We start from the raw sequence: 12,500 nt of genomic DNA on the forward strand, positions 1-12,500 counted from the left end.
GAGAGAGAGAGAGAGAGAGAGAAATAGACATGTGAACACACCAAACACACAACATAGTGCGCAAGTATGCACAGACACACACACACACACACACACACACACACACAAACACAAACACAGCACGCGCGACATAAGTACGCACACCCACGCACCATTTCTTAATGTCGCGAATGGCAGGCAGGGAGGACGGGTATTCAATGATGATATCAAACAGCTCGGCCACCCTGAGCGTCCCCAGGGCTTTGTACACCTCGAGTCGCATCTCCCGCTGTACGTCTGGCGAAGCGGGGGGGGGGGAGAAGGGGGAGAAGAGGGGAGGTGGCAGGGGCAAAGGGTGAAGGGTGATGCGACGGCGTGGTGGTGTGGACAAACGCTAAAGATGCAGAACATACACCCTCCATCTTTCCACTTCCCCATGCACGCAAGCTCCCATCCATCCATCCATCCATCCACGTGGGAACACGAGCACAACCGCGTGTTCATTTCATCCGCTTCCACAGGAACGTCCACAACTGAGACATGTGCGGTAACTGACACACTATGCATCATCATTCAGTGCTCACGTGCTGTGTTGTTTGTTGCTGATGGCGGCGCAAAGGCCGCGAAGAACGGCTGAATGACGGCATCGTGCCACGCAAGGAGATCCGGCAGCATCTCGTCCTCATACTCCTCGGCGCAGCGCTGCTGCACTTTCCTGTCGCACAACACACACACACATACATACGTGCAGTGGTGAGTGGGGTGCAGGTGCATGACTTGGTGTGCTCTAATGGCCGGTGCAGAACAAGCTTGTGTGTGTGTGTGTGTGTGTGTTTGCGTGTGTTTACGTATGTTTGCATCTATGAGTGTCGTGCTCGTGCGTCGACACACACACACACACACGCGCGTGCGCGAAAGCGGTCGCTCGCTGACCTGTTGATGACGGTGATGGCGACGGCCTTGAGCACGGGCAGCGTGATGACCGCATCCAACCGACACGCCGCCAGCAATGCATGCACGGCCTGGAGGTAGGCATTCAACGTGGGCGTGGGAACGCTACGGAGCGCCTTGGACACCGCATCACCCCCTTCGCGCTCGTCATCATCGTCCTCATCTTCATCATCACTGCCGCTGCCACCCTCCTTCTCAGTTTCTGTGTGCGTGTGCAACAAAGGCAGCAGAGACGCTTTGAGCCAACAGATGAACGGCTCAACAAGAGGTACAGGCGAGGCATGCTTGCGCCAGCTGATGCAGCCAGACACGCACCCCAGAGGATGTGAACGTGGACTGCCTGAAGGTCCTTGTACGTGGACACCGGGAACAGCAGTGACAACCCAGCCTGAACGCGCAATAATGCCGTTTCCATAGCTTCATCCGCAACAGCCCTGCACATGCGCATATATGTGTGTATGTTTGCGCATGAGCGTATGCGAGTGCAAGTGTTAGTGCAAGCAGATGTATGTGTCAGAGAGAGAGTGTGTGTGTGTGTGTGTGAGTGTGCAGGTGTGTGTGTGTGTGTGTGTGTGTGTGTGTAAGTGTGCAGGTGTGCCTGTGTGTGTGAGAAAATTTGACAACATGGGAGTAGATGTAACAACATGGGAGCGCGTACTTGCATTCAAATTCGAACAACCCAGCTCTGGCGAGCGGCACACGCCCTTCGCAGGCACTGACCTGTGGTTGGCAAAGGCCGATTGAAGCGACTGGATATGCCGTGTGACGCAGGCTGTGAATGATTGACATGCGCGCTCGCGTTCTTGAAATAGCGCAGCATCAATCCCCGCAGTGTCGGTGTCATTGCTGTCCAATCCCAGAACGACCAGCCGTGACACGTCCAGTGACTTGACCAGAGATTGCTGAATGTGATCTACGAAAACAGGACACGCAAGGACACGGAGGAAGCAAGTATTGCGGTGTGAGCATTTGCATGGCCGCGATGGGGGTTGGTTGTGTAGAAAGGCGCATCAGGGGGGAGGAGGTGCCTTGTGCGACGGCGACGACACGCAAGGTAACGCAGCATCCCATGCAGCACCCCCATGCAGCGCAACACAGTGCAGCGCAACGACAGCAGCGAGCACCGGCTTACGCGAGGCAAACTGGACGAGGAGTCGCTTTGCAGCGGGCTTCTGAGAGAGGGCCGTGTCCACTGCCTCTCGTAGTTGCGCGAGCCGCACCTCATGCTCCTTGCGCTCCCCCTCACTGCCACCAACCACGCCAAACCGCAGTGGCTCGGCCACACCAAACACCTGCCCCACCAGCGCAAGCGCGGCCTGCATCATCACTGTTGTCCACTCACAATCCACAATCAGATCCGTTATTCCAGCACGACACCATAAATTTTGGCAACGGATGCGCGGAGGACCTCATTGCTGCGTTGTCTGCTGTGCACCTGCCTGACCACATCCCCGCCGTCTGTCTGTCTGCAAGCACCCACCACATCCTCCCTCCTCCCTCCGTCTGCGTCAATGGTGCTGTGTTGTGCACTTGAGTGCGCTGCGTGTGCAGCGTGCTCGTGTTGCTGCGCCGGCATTCGGTACGTGCGGTGGTTTGAGTTTACCCAGTACCTCCTCCGGGTGAGTCATGTGGTGAGGTTGCCATGTGGGGCTGTGAGACCACTTGTTCGCGCTCACGACTGACGACATGGTTTGTGCTTTGCTGCACTCGCGCGTGTGTATGCTTCTCTGGGCCAACGGTTGGTCTGTGCAGGATGCTGTCCAGCGCTGGCGTGCGTCTCGTGTATGCCGTTCTCTTCCTTCTCTCGATCTCCGTCGCCTGGTTCATGCAGGTGTGTACATCGCGTGCCACGCGTGCTGCGATGATAATATGCGTTGGTTCGCCGTGGATCGTTGTGAGAATAGAGCACCTCAGCAACGACAGGCTTACATGTTTGTGTGTGTGTGTGTGTGCTCTGTATGTGTGCATGTGTGTGGTCTGTGCATGTGTGTGGTCTGTGTATGTGTGCATGTGTGTGCTCTGTATGTGTGCGCGTGTATGCGTGTGTGCTCTGTATGTGTGCCTGTGCTCGTGCGGCTGTATGTGGGTTGCAGTCGGATGTGATGCGAACTGCTCTTGAAAAGGCAGCAAACTCCACAGATGCGGTGTTCGATTTCAATTGTGGTGGACCGGGCCAAGCATCCTGCCTTGGCGCCATGGCCACGCTTCGTGTCATACTCGGTATGTATGAAAGAGAGCGAGTGTGTGTGTGTGTGTGCGCGCGCGCGCGCGTGTGTGTGCATGTCGCAGCTTGCATGAACGGAAACACTTTTGTGCAAAGTGCTTGTGGATCGTGCACATGTGGTGGAAGCATCTTTGGCATGGAAATCACAATGTCGCACCTCCTTCAGGCGTTGTGTTCTTCCACAGCCTGCTGTTGCTATGCACCATTGGCTCCCAGTCCCGCAATGACGTCCAAGGATCCATCCATTCAAGGTGGGCGCGCACGAGAGGTGGCTGTGTCTGTGCGTCCGTAAATGTGTGTGTGTGTGTGTGTGTGTGTGTGTGTGTGTGTGTGTGTGTCTGTGTGTGTCTGTGTGTGAAAGAACATCGCCACGTGTGCGTGCATGTGTGTGTGTGTGTGCGTTTATGTGTGCTGTGCATTGATGGGTTCATGTCAGGCGCTGGCTGGTGATGGCATTGCACCATGTGCAGCCCTCTCCATCTCCATCATCCTCTGCCGTGCTCACCCCATGTGCTTGCGTGTGTGCATGCATGATGCTGTCATTCGGCAGCTGGTGGCCCGTCAAGTTCCTGGTTCTGGTTGCACTGGTGGTTGCATGCTTCTTCATCCCAGATGGCTCCATCGCCCCCTTTTACTACGCGTGTTATGCCGGCGCCATCGTCTTTGTCATTGGTCACACCATCGTCCTCCTCGGTGAGAGAGAGAGTGTGTGTGTGTGTGTGTGTGTGGTGGTGTGGTGGTGTGTGTGTGTGTGTGTGGTGGTGTGTGTGTGTGTGTGTGTGTGTGTGTGTGTGTGGTGTGTGTTGTGTGTGTGTGTGTGGTGGTGGTGTGTGGTGGTGTGTGTGGGGTGGGTGTGGGTGTGTGTGTGTGTGTCTGTAAGTGTGGGTGTGGGTGTGTTGGCTTTCATTTCATTTTTGTCTGTGTGTCTGGGCCTGTGACGATTGCGTCAAGAAAGCTCTTGTCTGGCCATGAGAGTGGATTAGATCATCGACACCACCTTCATTGCACATGTACCCCACACCCTAACCCTACCCCCGCTGCGATGCCAGGTGGATCATACACGTGGGCAGAGACGTGGCGTCAGCGGGCGGACAACAGCCGCGCGTACACGTGTGGCTTGCTCTTCTTCACCGTCGCCTTTCTCGTCGCCATCATCATCCTCACCGTACGTTGGACGTGTGCACCCTGTTCCGATGTGGTTCGATTTGATTGTATGTCCATGGGAACACATGGGCAAGCAAAGCTGCTTTGGCGCTTGCACCTGCCCAGCACACGCATGCAACCTGAAGAACAAACGCCTGTGTGTGTGTGTGTTTGTGCGTGTGTGTGTGTGTGTGTCTGTCTGTCTGCCTGCCTGCCTGTCTGTCTGATGAGCTCGAAACACCGCCTTCGTTGGGTCCACATATCCACCCACAATTCATGCGATTGGTGCCAGGTGTTTATGTTTCTGCGCTTCACGGAGGCATCAGGCTGCGACTTGCAGAAGTTTGTCATCGCCTTTAACCTCATCCTCTTTGTGCTCGCGCTCGTCGCATCCGTCCTGCCAAAGGTCGCGCAGCACGAAACACCCCCGGCGTGTGTATGTGTTGAGTGGAGTGGAATGTAATGCAGTGTAGTGTAGTGTAGTGTAGTGTAGTGTAGTGTAGTGTAGTGCGTGTTAGGCACGCATGCACCTCTTGTTTCCTTGCGTGCTTTCTCACACAATGACCAACTCTCTTTCTACCACATGCACAGGTGCAAGAGTACAACGAGTCCTCCGGTGTGCTCCAGGTTGCGCTCCTCGGGTTCTTGTGAGTTGAAGCAGCCTGTACCTACAAGTGCATGTGTGTGCGAAACGTTTCTTATGGAGTATTTCTTCGTTTACCATCATGCATCACGTGTCATCCCTTATCACCCGTCTTACATCCCAAACCCACGCCGCCACCACCACCACCACCACCACCCACCAACAACATCAACAACAACAACAACAACAACAACAGCCAGACCTATCTGGTGTGGAGTGCGCTGAGCAGCCGCCCCATTGGTGATGGCGACTGCAACAACTTCTCAAACCCGGCACTTGCTCAGGTGTGTCACGTGGTGGTGGTGATGACGCTGTTGGTGATTGTAGAACTGATGAGACAAGAAGCATTGCGTTTGCTGGTGGTGGCGGTGCAGAGCTAAGCCACCCGCACTCGCTTATGTCTTGCCCACATTGCACTTTGGACGCCACACCGTCGATGGGATGCAATGAACTCCTTCACACACACACACACACACACACACACACACACACACACACACACACACACACACACACACACACACACATACACACACACACACACACGCGCGCGCACACACACACCCTCGCTTCCCCCCGCCCCCGCCCTGCTCCTCCAACAGAATGTGCCGATTTACACGGGCATGGCGCTGCTGTTCATGATCATCGTGTGGCACGTCACCAACGCTGGTCGGTTGCGGCTGCTGGGGCTGAGTGGTGGGAAGGGGATGGGGGTGGTGATGTTGCAGGAATACGATTTGCCCGTGCAGGAGTTACTGCTCTTGCCTCCGCGTGGATTGAAGTGGATAGCATTCACACATCATCACCCTCACACACTTCATACACACGCACACATTGACCTTCACACACACACACACACACTACATGCATACATACGCCTTTGCCCCCCCCCTTCTCACATACATACACATACAAACATAGGTCGGCGCAATCGCCAGAAGGAGAGCGCATATTCTGGTGAAGACCGGACAAAGTGGAATCAGGTATAACGTGATACTGTTAACTGTGTGTGCGCATGCTCTTGAGACTCGTTTATGATTCATTTGCGTGCACACCCGCGTGCGAAAACATGTGCGTACCAAAACAAGAACTGCCCTTGTCCCTCTTTCAACTTGTCTTGATCGTTCTGCTACAGGTCTACGTTGAAGAGCAAGACGAGGAAGCGGCCAAGACAGCGTCACCGGTATGGTGCCACTGCGTGTTCTTTGCACCGGTGCTCCATTTGTCATTGGCGGATGATGTCGTGTTGCGTTGCTGTGCAGCCCGTTGTTGCCTTGACGTGGTACGTGTGTGGTGGTGTGTGGCAACTTGGGTTGCGTCACGTCATGTTAACTTGGTGATTGCATGCGCCCATGCAGGAGTACTCGTACCCGATATTTCACCTGACGTTCATTCTCGCGGCAACATACGCCGCCATGGTCATCACAAATTGGAACAATTTCAAGGTGAACCTGCATGCCAAAGTGTGTGTCTGTGTGTCTGTGTGTGCGTGTTTTGTGTGTGCGCGCGCGCGTGTGTGTGTGTGTGTGTCTGTGTGTGCGGGACTGCATCGAGGGTCATCTGTCTGTCTTTCTGTCTGTCTGTCTGACAGCGTGCGTTGAAGTGCGTGCATGCACCTGTCTGTGGGCGTGTCGTGGACATCATCAGTGTCTTGCTTCTGCCATGTTGCGCCATTTTTCACATTGAACTCTTACACACCGTTGGCAAATCACACGCACACACCACAACCACAACCGTTCCCCATCCACCGTCATCGCGTTCAGCAAACGAACGACGTGTACATGCTTGACCAGACCAACATGGCGTTCTGGGCGCAGCTGCTGCTGTCATGGTGCGCGTGGGGCCTGCTGGTGTGGTCCCTTGTCGCGCCGTGCTGCTGCCCAAATCGCGAGTTCGGGGGCTCATCCACGCTCTGAACAACAGCCGCCACCTCCACCTCTGTGCTGCCATCATATCATTGGAGCTGTGGGGTTTAGGAGTGATGTGACTGTCTTCTGCCTCTTTTGTGTGTGTGTGTGTGTGTGTGTGAGTGTGTGTGTGTGTGTGTCATGCAACAGCCGCGTGAAACAGAGCAACGCTTTTGTTTCATATGCACGCCGCGTGACTATGAGTGTTATCTTACAACCTCTTCCTCGCTTATGTTCGTGTAAACCGGTTTTATCAGCGCAAGTCTGTGAAGATAGGTTGAGAAGTGTGTGCCACAACCATGGCAACTTGAACCAAGGGGGGTGGGGTCATGAGTGGTCAGTGAAGATGCCAAGCAACAAGTGGCACTGAAGCGGGGCTCATCCAGACGCGAAACTTGACATGACATGACATGACAACCCCCAAGATGGGCATGCAGGACGGTTGGGGAACGGGGGGACAGAGAGAGGGAGAAAGAGAACCATAAACTACAGGACTGGCCAGGACGAAACAGGTTGAAAGCATGCATAACGCGTAGTGTGCCAAACGTACACGATCACATCAAAGCAGATAGCGACTGCGAACGGTGCCAAACCATGGGTGCAGTACCGCAACTCTCTCGACAACCCACCACGTGGCACAACAAAAGCATGAATGGATGAAACAAACAAAATGAAAGCACGGGCACGGACGGCGGGTTGGCAATGAGGTCCTTGCTGTGGGCTACCATGGATGTGATACAACACATGGCAAGTTCACAGCTCATTTCGCAGCAAATGCGCTTTGCTCAGACCGTTGGGACTGGCGTGAACGTGGCGTCGAAGTAAAACTCCATGAGGAAGCCAACCACTGGTGGTTGCAACGACACAGAGGTCGGTGAGGATGCCAGAGTCGCAACCGAACGTGTGTGAGATAGTGATAGAGGTGCTTTTGACTTAACATCACATTCAATTGGGAAGCATGGCGAGGGAAAACAAAGGTGCATGAAATGATGCAACAACAACGCCATTGGCCACGGCTCGTGTTGGGGACAAGCATGTTCATGTGGCAAGTGCAACAACGTCGCACAACACACCTTCTTCAAACGCTTGGAACTCCATTTCATACTCTCCGGCGTCAAGGGAAACCGTCGCTTCTCGGCTAATGCAGCACTGGCCGCCTCCCTGTTGAAACAGCACACAACAACGAAACATGATGCAAGCAGTTGGTACAAAGGAAGCTTATGAGCAAAGTTCAAAGGATGCAAGGGAATGGTGCGCAGTGGTGTTATGGGTGTTGTACGCCAGTCAGAAACAGCACACAACGACAAAGCGTGATGCTACTGAAGCGCTGCATGCGATACGAACGTCAATGATCGTAGTCATCCCGTCGTTGGTTCCATATTTGCGATAACGGATCCAGCACTTGTCATCCACATGGCCTGTGGTCATGGCGATTGCCAAGGGACATGTTTGAGAGGGTTCGTGGTGGTGAACAAACACGAGGGAAGACATGCAGACGTACGCTGGCACGATATCTTGTGCTCTTCAACAGCCAGCCCAACCGAATCACGCATGTGCTCCCTTGTCTCCATCACCCCCCCCACACACACACACACACACACACACTCACACATGCACACACACATGAAAAACAAACACACGCTCTCTTTGTCTCTCTGTCGAAACTCCATGACGCACAGAAGAAGCGGTAAGTCCCGGCAACCAGCTTCACGCGCGAGCGAGCGTAGACGTTGAAATTGTCCTTGTCACCGTTGTCGGCCCGCAAGTACGTGCCAGAGTGGGTCGTGGAAGACCAGCATCCGGCTGTTGGAAAACCCGCAAGGACACGATGAGGATGCGACAACACACGCAAGGGTTGCGCAGGCGAAGCGCAGGTCATGTCCGTGAGCAACAGCTGCTGGCTGACGCATGCAGGGATAACAGCAGGCAGATGAGTCTCACCGCCAAAGGGGTTGTCGCCATTGCCGTCCACATACCACTGGTTTGCTCCGCAGCCATTGTTGTCCCAGCCAAGCTGTTATCGAGCGATTTGCAAACCGGTAAGCCAAAGAAGCAACAGTGTCAGTGAGCTGGGAGCGGGGGTAAGAAAATTTGACATCACATCACAAAGTAGTACGGTTGACGAGGCGGGAAGGGGGGGGGGCGCTGATCATTGGCCATGGTCACGTACCACTTGAATCGCACGCTCGCATGTTGGGGGAGAATCTTTGCGGCACTGTGTGACAATGCCGCTTGAGCAAGCGCAGGGCTTGCATGAGCCGTCCAGGTTGTTGCCATCATTGTAGAAGCCATCGGGGCAAGGCGAGCACTGGTTGGCTTGGGTTTCTGTGCACCATGCACTCACGTACTGGCCTGCGGTCCATGTATGTTGTGTATACACGTGAGCACATGCGTGCGTGCGTGTGTTGATGCCAGAGTGGGGAGCCTTGAAGCGACCGAGCCAGTTGTGAAGTGGATTATGGACATTCATCCATCGACACCCTCTCACGAACACACACACACACACACACACGCAAGCATCCATGCATAAAGAAACGAACGCACCTGCAGGGCAAGTTGTGAGGCAGCGAGCTGCAGCGTTGGTCGCATCAGTAACGTCGCCTGAGAGTCGCGTCTCAAGTGCGGTCGCCTCATCTCGGAGCACTTTGAGGACAGAGACGTCGCCTTCATCAACCTTCACACGCAAACATATTGTTGTCACCCAGGAATGTAAGTGAGATCAAAGTTCCGTATCGCAAAGTGCAAGGAAGCATAGCGCAGGTGTGCGCACACAGCACATAGGCCGCTTGAAGCGCAACCAGTTCAAACCAACCGCAGCAGCGGTGGCCGTCAAGAAGTCCGAGAGTGTATCGCCTGCGAGCGCCAAGGGCAAAATCATTGCATTCGCGATGAGTGTGTCAACCATGTATCTGAGGCGAAGCCAAACGTGAGTGGTTAAGCTGTAATGCACAAACATATGTGTGTGTGTGTGTGTGTGTGTTGGCAGGCATCGTGGCATATGCACGCACGCACTTGTTGGGGAGCTGGCATCAATCATGTTCTGGACGATGGTGCTGATGCCGCCATCGTTCTCGATGTTGTGAGCGATGATTTCCGTCACAGGACGTGTGATCTTGTCCACGCTCAGCGCCTCTGCGATCGCATCCTCAATCTCCACGTTTGTCAGCAGGCGACCGGACCTTCAATCGGTGTGGATTTGATTGTTTGGAGGTGAGCGCTGAAAAAGGTGCAAACCGTACCTTGCCACAAGGACACAGAACAACGTGGCACAGCAGGACAGACGCTTCGCCAAATTGATGTGAATTCACACCACAACTATCACAAGTGTCTCAACCCCCCCCCCCCCACCACACACACGCACGCGCACACACACTTGTTGTTGGGGGTGTTGTCGTCGGTCAAATACGCAACTTCCACGACGTCGTTGTCATACACGGCCAGGCGAAAGGAAGCATCCATCGCCTCGATGCGTGGGCGCTTCTCTGTAAGTATACACAATGATGGTTAGTGAAACAGGCACAGGGGATGAGCACAGGGGATGATGTAGTTGCCCAAGTCAGCGTATGTCGTTTCAGAGAACAATGCAACGCGCCACGATTGTGTGTTGAACGCAACATGCCCAACATGAAACCACAACACACACGCATACACACATATATGCAAACTGCTCGATCAGCCATGTGCTGTGCGCATTAGAATAAACAAACAAAACGGCCACATACCTTGGCACAACGGAAGCTGGCCCAGAAAGTGGGTGGTGGTGTGGCATGTGAGGGTTGTGGATGCGCCCGCAACATGCTGTGTTGCATTGCACGACACAACGCAGACGGCGTTCGCTTCGACACTACTGCAGTTGTGGGCCATAAAGGGAGGCATGCGGCCAAAGGTTGCTTCGAGGGTGGTCTCATCACAGACGGTCGTGGCTGCCGACATTGGGATCAGCGAGATGCCGACGATCGCCAGCACAACACAGGTTGCAGCCATCATCACAGCAGCACCTGAGCTGCGTGCCTTGGTCGTCGTCGTCATCATCACGGTGGGCGACTAAGGAGAAGGGGGAGAGCGCAAGAAGAGAGAATAATGCGTGTTGTGGCAGGGGGGTGGGTACTCGTTTACAACAATTTCGGGCAAGGGTACAAGAGCTAGGGGCAACAGCCGTGGGGAAAAACAAACAACAATCCCACCAGAATATTTTTTGTTTATTCACAACCCCGCCTTGCTGTCAATTTTGACAGGCACAAGTATGATGACTCATTATTTACACTTTTTGTGTTGTCGCGACCAGCTCATCCGGCACGGCACGGCACGCAAGCAGCAGGCAGTGAGTTGTGTGGTGGTGATGAAGATGATGATGAGCAGCAGCGACCACCGTGCCCACACGCATGCCTGCCCAGCTTGATTCTGGCTGTGTGTGTGTGTGTGTGTGTGTGTGTGTGTGTGTGTGTGTGTGTGTGTGTGTGTGTGTGTTTGCGTGTGTGCGTGCGTGTGTGTGTGTTTGCGTGTGTGCGTGTGTGCGTGTGTGTGTGTGTGTGCTGTTTACTGTGTTTGCTTCGCTCACGTTCGCACCATTGCATTGCTTCCTGCTGCTGCTTCATGTGCCAGTGTTGCAATCCCTGCTGACGAAGACGCTCAAGCAGCATCTGGCGTGAGTTCTTCCCAATGGTCGATTGAGGGATTGATGTTATCAAGGGGAAAGGGGAGAAGGGAAGGCTCTCATAGCTCTGGCAAAGGAATCAAGGAAGGCTTTCACTTTGCCAAGCCAGTGTGATATGGTCGCTGTGTGTGTGTGTGTGTGCCTGTCTCTGAAGTACGAGCTCCTCACTGTATGCGTGCGCACTAACCCTTGCGTGTTGATTGCATGCCTCCATGCAGCCCATACCTGGAAGGGTTTGATGCAGACCAGCTGGATGTTGGCGTGCTCAAGGGGGAGATTGTCTTGCATGACCTCAAGCTCAAGAGCACCATCCTGGCTGACCTGGACCTGCCAGTGCAGCTGCACAAAGGTCGTTGACTGTTTCCCACTGACCGCACGCATGCTGCTCTGCGCAACCCCACTCACGGCCTGCTTCCTGCTCAACATTGCTGAACGCGATGTATGGCGACAGGCAGCACAGCGCACTCACTTCCACATGCTCGCCCTTGCCACCCCTCCCCCTCCCCCAAAAACAACAAAACAAACCAACAAATCCCCGAGTTGCTCACATGAACATCCGAACAAACGTTTTTGCTGCTTGTGACTCGCTGCTTATGACTCGCTGCTGCACCCGCCACTCACAGGGTATGTGGGCACGCTGAGGCTGAAGATACCGTGGAAGCACCTCTTCCCAACACCATCCAAGCCTGTCATCGCGCAGGTGGAGAACATCTTCATTGTTGTCGGCCCAAATCTGGACCAACCGTTTCGCAAGGATGTGCACGACAAGAACGAGCGCGCACGTAAAGACTCTGCCATTGCTGTCTGGGAAGAGGAGTGGAAGCAGGCGCACATGACCGAGCAAGAGAAGAAGGCCAAGGCCAGCTTCACAGAGAAGCTTGTTGCCTCCATCATCAACAACTTGCAGGTCGTGCACCAGCTGACAGCGCTAGTGCTGTGCTTGCCGAGCCTCTTTGATAGTTCCGCTGGGGTTGGTGTGTTAGTGCTGGGGTCGGTGTT

General features: G+C 54.4%; 4 protein-coding genes across 4 annotated transcripts in view; 2 read left to right on the plus strand and 2 right to left on the minus strand.

The window, feature by feature from the left end:
• PTSG_01885 (uncharacterized protein) overlaps positions 1 to 2,309 on the minus strand; it is a gene marked incomplete at its 3' end in the record, with an annotated part of 8,566 nt that extends 6,257 nt beyond the window's left edge. Inside the window, exons 1-6 of the mRNA XM_004997809.1 lie at positions 2,063 to 2,309; positions 1,651 to 1,843; positions 1,246 to 1,364; positions 913 to 1,132; positions 564 to 694; positions 145 to 276 (exon numbers count right to left, since the gene is read on the minus strand). Of these exons, the coding sequence (XP_004997866.1) occupies positions 145 to 276; positions 564 to 694; positions 913 to 1,132; positions 1,246 to 1,364; positions 1,651 to 1,843; positions 2,063 to 2,255 (988 nt within the window). The 5' untranslated portion in view covers positions 2,256 to 2,309. The remainder of the gene's footprint in view (positions 1 to 144; positions 277 to 563; positions 695 to 912; positions 1,133 to 1,245; positions 1,365 to 1,650; positions 1,844 to 2,062) is intronic.
• Positions 2,310 to 2,322: 13 nt separating this feature from the next.
• On the plus strand, positions 2,323 to 7,108 carry PTSG_01886 (uncharacterized protein). The gene is made up of 14 exons (XM_004997810.1): positions 2,323 to 2,509; positions 2,683 to 2,761; positions 3,024 to 3,150; positions 3,321 to 3,405; positions 3,705 to 3,847; positions 4,204 to 4,319; positions 4,590 to 4,703; positions 4,889 to 4,944; positions 5,137 to 5,224; positions 5,543 to 5,609; positions 5,862 to 5,923; positions 6,076 to 6,123; positions 6,299 to 6,385; positions 6,704 to 7,108. Exons 1-14 carry the CDS (start codon positions 2,442 to 2,444, stop codon positions 6,854 to 6,856), a joined length of 1,293 nt encoding a protein of 430 aa, XP_004997867.1. The 5' UTR covers positions 2,323 to 2,441; the 3' UTR covers positions 6,857 to 7,108.
• PTSG_01887 (uncharacterized protein) lies at positions 7,077 to 11,007 on the minus strand. The gene is made up of 11 exons (XM_004997811.1): positions 10,570 to 11,007; positions 10,221 to 10,329; positions 9,860 to 10,026; positions 9,660 to 9,700; positions 9,392 to 9,521; positions 9,018 to 9,199; positions 8,789 to 8,861; positions 8,525 to 8,650; positions 8,192 to 8,265; positions 7,921 to 8,008; positions 7,077 to 7,694 (listed from the first exon to the last, which is right to left on the minus strand). Exons 1-11 carry the CDS (start codon positions 10,877 to 10,879, stop codon positions 7,633 to 7,635), a joined length of 1,362 nt encoding a protein of 453 aa, XP_004997868.1. The 5' UTR covers positions 10,880 to 11,007; the 3' UTR covers positions 7,077 to 7,632.
• Positions 11,008 to 11,121: 114 nt separating this feature from the next.
• Positions 11,122 to 12,500, plus strand: part of PTSG_01888 (uncharacterized protein) — a 21,732-nt gene continuing 20,353 nt past the window's right edge. The window contains exons 1-4 of the mRNA XM_004997812.1: positions 11,122 to 11,168; positions 11,450 to 11,492; positions 11,720 to 11,850; positions 12,125 to 12,408. Of these exons, the coding sequence (XP_004997869.1) occupies position 11,168; positions 11,450 to 11,492; positions 11,720 to 11,850; positions 12,125 to 12,408 (459 nt within the window). The 5' untranslated portion in view covers positions 11,122 to 11,167. The remainder of the gene's footprint in view (positions 11,169 to 11,449; positions 11,493 to 11,719; positions 11,851 to 12,124; positions 12,409 to 12,500) is intronic.

Source organism: Salpingoeca rosetta (assembly GCF_000188695.1).
Source record: "Salpingoeca rosetta unplaced genomic scaffold supercont1.3, whole genome shotgun sequence".
Classification (NCBI taxonomy): domain Eukaryota; class Choanoflagellata; order Craspedida; family Salpingoecidae; genus Salpingoeca; species Salpingoeca rosetta.

Bases quoted from the DNA above. Each gene is read 5' to 3' on its own strand.
- PTSG_01886 (XM_004997810.1), top strand. From the start codon at position 2,442: ATGGTGCTGTGTTGTGCACTTGAGTGCGCTGCGTGTGCAGCGTGCTCG. The intron at 3,406-3,704 runs GTGGGCGCGCAC...GTCATTCGGCAG, and splicing joins CAAGGATCCATCCATTCAAG to CTGGTGGCCCGTCAAGTTCC. The intron at 4,704-4,888 runs GTCGCGCAGCAC...CCACATGCACAG, and splicing joins TCGCATCCGTCCTGCCAAAG to GTGCAAGAGTACAACGAGTC.
- PTSG_01887 (XM_004997811.1), bottom strand. From the start codon at position 10,879: ATGATGACGACGACGACCAAGGCACGCAGCTCAGGTGCTGCTGTGATG. The intron at 10,330-10,569 runs GTATGTGGCCGT...GTATACTTACAG, and splicing joins CCAGCTTCCGTTGTGCCAAG to AGAAGCGCCCACGCATCGAG. The intron at 8,651-8,788 runs GTGAGACTCATC...GTTTTCCAACAG, and splicing joins TGGCGACAACCCCTTTGGCG to CCGGATGCTGGTCTTCCACG.